We start from the raw sequence: 3,918 nt of genomic DNA, 5'->3' as shown, positions 1-3,918 counted from the left end.
CTGGTCAAAATCTATGCTATCGGGTATATATCAGGCACCTATATATCGGTGACTAATCAGATATATATCGGGCATTTACATATATCGGGTACAACATCGGGTACCCAATATGTCACCGATATACACTGGTATATTTCGGGCACCTATATAATCAGATATATATCGCCCAATATGTCACCGATATATTTCTAATATATATCAGGTACTAATCACAGGTCAAATGATTTGTCATATGACTTTCAGGTCAGAACATAACGGTAAGTGTTATATGAATATCGGGAGAATTTCAGCAATCCGATATTTCTCTTAATCCTTACTGAACTATTTATGATATCAGGTGTATATTTGCTATGTCGAAACCTGATTTCTTTTTATTATTTATTCATTTATATGTACTATTATTTATTTATTTATTTATTTATTTAACATATAATATATTTATTTCATTATTATATTTAAATTGTTCATTAATTTATCCTATTCTATCTATTTACATTATGTTTTAATAGTTTGGAACATTGTTCCAGTTGGTTCGATTCCAACAAGCAACTTCTAAGTTCTAATATCAGATGTCACGTCTTAGTTGATCTTGACATTACGATCATGTCTGATCTACATTACGCGTTTTAATCCAAGAAACATAAAAAAATAAAAAAAAAGTGTTAGCTTTGTTTAATAATACCATTATTGCATTAACAAAAGAACCTACCATAATGTTTTATCCAAAAATCGTTCAAAGCATTGTCCAAGAACCTAAAAAATAGAAGAAATTATGTTAGTACTGCATCCTAACGTCATTAACATTCACATACCAACCAAAAGAAACTTATTACCAGTACAGAAATCTGTGTTTTTTATCCACAAAAACCATTCAGAAACCTAACGAAAAAAAAAACAAATGGATTTAATATGCCATTAATATCACCACATAACTACTCAAAGAAACATACTGCAAGGAGACATCCAGAAACTATTTTAAAACCTAAAAACAAAAAAAAAGGTGTTATTATAGTTTAATAGTACTACTGTATTAACACCCACCCGAAAGACTTACCATAAACAGTTATCAACGAATCGTCTAAAAATCAAAAAAGAAAGAAGTAAAAGGTGTTAATATCGCTCCATATAATCACCCAAAGAAACTTATTGCAAATAATCGTCTGACTTAAAACCTAAAAAAAAATAAAAAAGGCATTATTATATAGTTTAATAACGCCATTAATACCCAACCAAAAGACCTACCGCGAAGGATTATCCAGGAACTATCAAGAATCCTAAAAATAAAAAATAGTGGCGTTACTAGTTATTATTTTTTATAACACCATTAGCAATACCACACTCAACTATATATATATATACACTCCATTACATGCCGTTTGTCTAAGAGCTGTTTAAAAACTGCTTAAAAACCTAAAAAAGATAAAGAAATGGCATTAGTGGAATTCCTAACACCATTCACACCACAATGACCACATACTTCATTACCTTTCACTAGTTAAATGAAGGGCTACCGGGTAAATTTCATATACCCGATAGCCCCTATTATTTGTTTTCGATTTTAACCTGAATGGGAGCTGATCAGTCCACCTGATTTGTGACCGGTTCTCGGCGCAGATCAGGTATAAGTCATGTGACTTTTGGGTCAAGCAGCATCGGGTAAGTGTAATATGAATATCGGAAGAATTTTAGCAATCTTAATCCTTACCGAACTGTCTATAATATTAGTTGCATATTTGCTACATCGAAACCTGATTTCTTATTATTCTTATTATTTATTTATTTTATATACATTATTTATTTATTTATTTATTTATTTAAACGTATATTTTTTATTTCATTATTATACATAAATTACATTCATTTATCCTATTCTATCTATCTATCTACATTATGTTGTTAATGGTTTGGAACATTGTTCCAGTTGGTTCGATTCCAGCAAACAACTATTCAATTCTTTTGAAACGGTGTCCAGGACCTACAAAAGAAATAAAGTTTCGTTATAGAGAAATAAAGAAAAAAAGAAAAACTCAATCTTGAAGCTTTACCTTCGAACTTTTACTTTTTAGGTCCCGGGTTTCCATATAGAAAAGAAAAACGAACTTTAGCAAACGTTCGTTAAAAACAAAATAAAACAAATGACATTTCGAATTGTCATCTTCGAAATGTTTGAAAGGGAACCTGGAACCTAAAAAATAAAATAAATAAATGTTAGTATAACGTTCGTTAGAAGAAAGTAAAAAAAAAGAATTTCGAAGTATTACCTTCGAAATTCTGCGTCCAGAGAGTCAAAAACCTACAAAAAGAGGAAACAAAACGTCGAGATGTTAGTCAACATTTCGTTTAAATAAATATAAAAAAAAACAACAGACTTCGAAGTTTTACCTTCGAAATGGCAGTAGTGACGGCTGGGTTCTCACAAAAAGAATAAAATAAAATGTTAGTACCTTTCATTAATAAAAACATTTCATTAATAAAACATAAAAAATAAATAAAAGTTTCACCTTCGAAATGGGAGTGCTTCAACTTCCTGATCCTAAAAAAAAAGACACGAAAAGTTAGTAACGTTTTGCTAAAATATAACAAAATAAAATAAAAAGTAAAATGATTTCAAAGAAGTAACTTCAAAATTCCATCCAGGAGAATTTCGGAGAGCCAAATACCTAAAAAAGAAAAACTGAAACATTAGGAACGTTTAGCTGAAAAAAAAAAAAAAATTGAAGTTACCTTCAAAATGGATCCAGAATCGCACCTTCGGTATTCTGGACCTACAAAAAATAAGAACGAACGTTAGCTAACATTCGTTAAATAAATTAATAAAAAAAAACTTTCAAAGAAAATACCTTTAAAATGGAGTCTGGCAGCGTCCTGACCTACAAAAATAAAAGAAAAATGAACATTAGTATAATGTTCGTTAAAAAATAAAAAAAATCATTTCGAACTTTCACCTTCAAAATAGAACCCGGCAATGTCTTGACCTACAAAAAATCAAAACGAACATTAGTTAACGTTCATCAAATTAAAATAAAAAAAAATTTTAATTTCAAAGTTTTACCTTCAAAATTCGCGTCCGGAAAGCCGTGGACCTACAAAACCTATAAAAAAAACACAAATGAAACGTTAGCCAACGTTTCATTAAATAAAATTAAAAAACTTCGATGGTTTTGCCTTCGAAGTGGAGTCCGTCACTATACCTTCGGTGTTCTGGACCTACAAAAAATAGAACGAACGTTAATTAATGTTCATTGAATAAAAATAAAAATAAAAGTTTTTGAAGTTTTACCTTCGAAATGCCGCTCGGGAAGCCATGGACCTATAAAAAGAGAAAATTGAAACGTTTAAGTTAACGTTTCATTTAAATAAAACAAAGAAATAAATTAATTTCAAAGAAATACCTTCGAAATTCCGCCCAGGAGAGTTCCAGAGAGCCGAAACCCTAAAAAAAAAATCGAAGCATTAGTAACGTTTCGCTTGAATATAACAAAAAAATAAATAAAATAAACTGAAGTTACCTTCGAAATGTGTATCTTCGGCATTCTGAACCTACAAAAAATAAGAACGAATAGGGTCCAGAATCTACAAAAAAAAGAAAATAAAAGGTTAGTATATATCTATACGCCTTCTATTAGAACGATTTTTAACTTACCGGTTCGAAATGGCGTCCGGAACCTACAAAAAAAAAAGAAAATAGAAGGTTAGTATATATCTATACGCCTTCTTTTTAAAGTATTTTTTTTTTTTACTTACTGGTTCGAAATAGGACCCCGAATAATACTGATATAACTCACAAACGGGTTTGCGTAGAGTTTATATGAAATTACTTTTTAAACCCATAAATTGAGTTTGCGTAGATCGGTCAATTTTGGGATAACTCACATATCACGTTTGCGTAGAGTTTATAAATATATGTTGATCAATTGT

The 3,918-nt window shown here is 30.0% G+C and overlaps 1 protein-coding gene across 1 annotated transcript; it reads right to left on the bottom strand.

The window, feature by feature from the left end:
• Window positions 1–1,888: 1,888 nt before the first annotated feature.
• Window positions 1,889–3,533, bottom strand: OCT59_024940 (uncharacterized protein; the record flags this gene model as incomplete). The annotated part of the gene is made up of 13 exons (XM_066135104.1): window positions 1,889–1,975; window positions 2,046–2,185; window positions 2,262–2,293; window positions 2,502–2,533; window positions 2,621–2,660; window positions 2,750–2,765; window positions 2,841–2,870; window positions 2,946–2,975; window positions 3,053–3,083; window positions 3,192–3,207; window positions 3,281–3,310; window positions 3,393–3,433; window positions 3,510–3,533. The coding sequence occupies 13 exons, from the start codon at window positions 3,531–3,533 to the stop codon at window positions 1,889–1,891; spliced, it is 549 nt and encodes a 182-aa protein (XP_065991763.1).
• Window positions 3,534–3,918: the final 385 nt, after the last annotated feature.

Source organism: Rhizophagus irregularis, chromosome 5, assembly GCF_026210795.1.
Source record: "Rhizophagus irregularis chromosome 5, complete sequence".
In the NCBI taxonomy this organism is placed as follows: domain Eukaryota; kingdom Fungi; phylum Glomeromycota; class Glomeromycetes; order Glomerales; family Glomeraceae; genus Rhizophagus; species Rhizophagus irregularis.
Note: the sequence above shows the minus strand (reverse complement) of the source record. Positions and strands in the feature narration are given on the sequence as shown.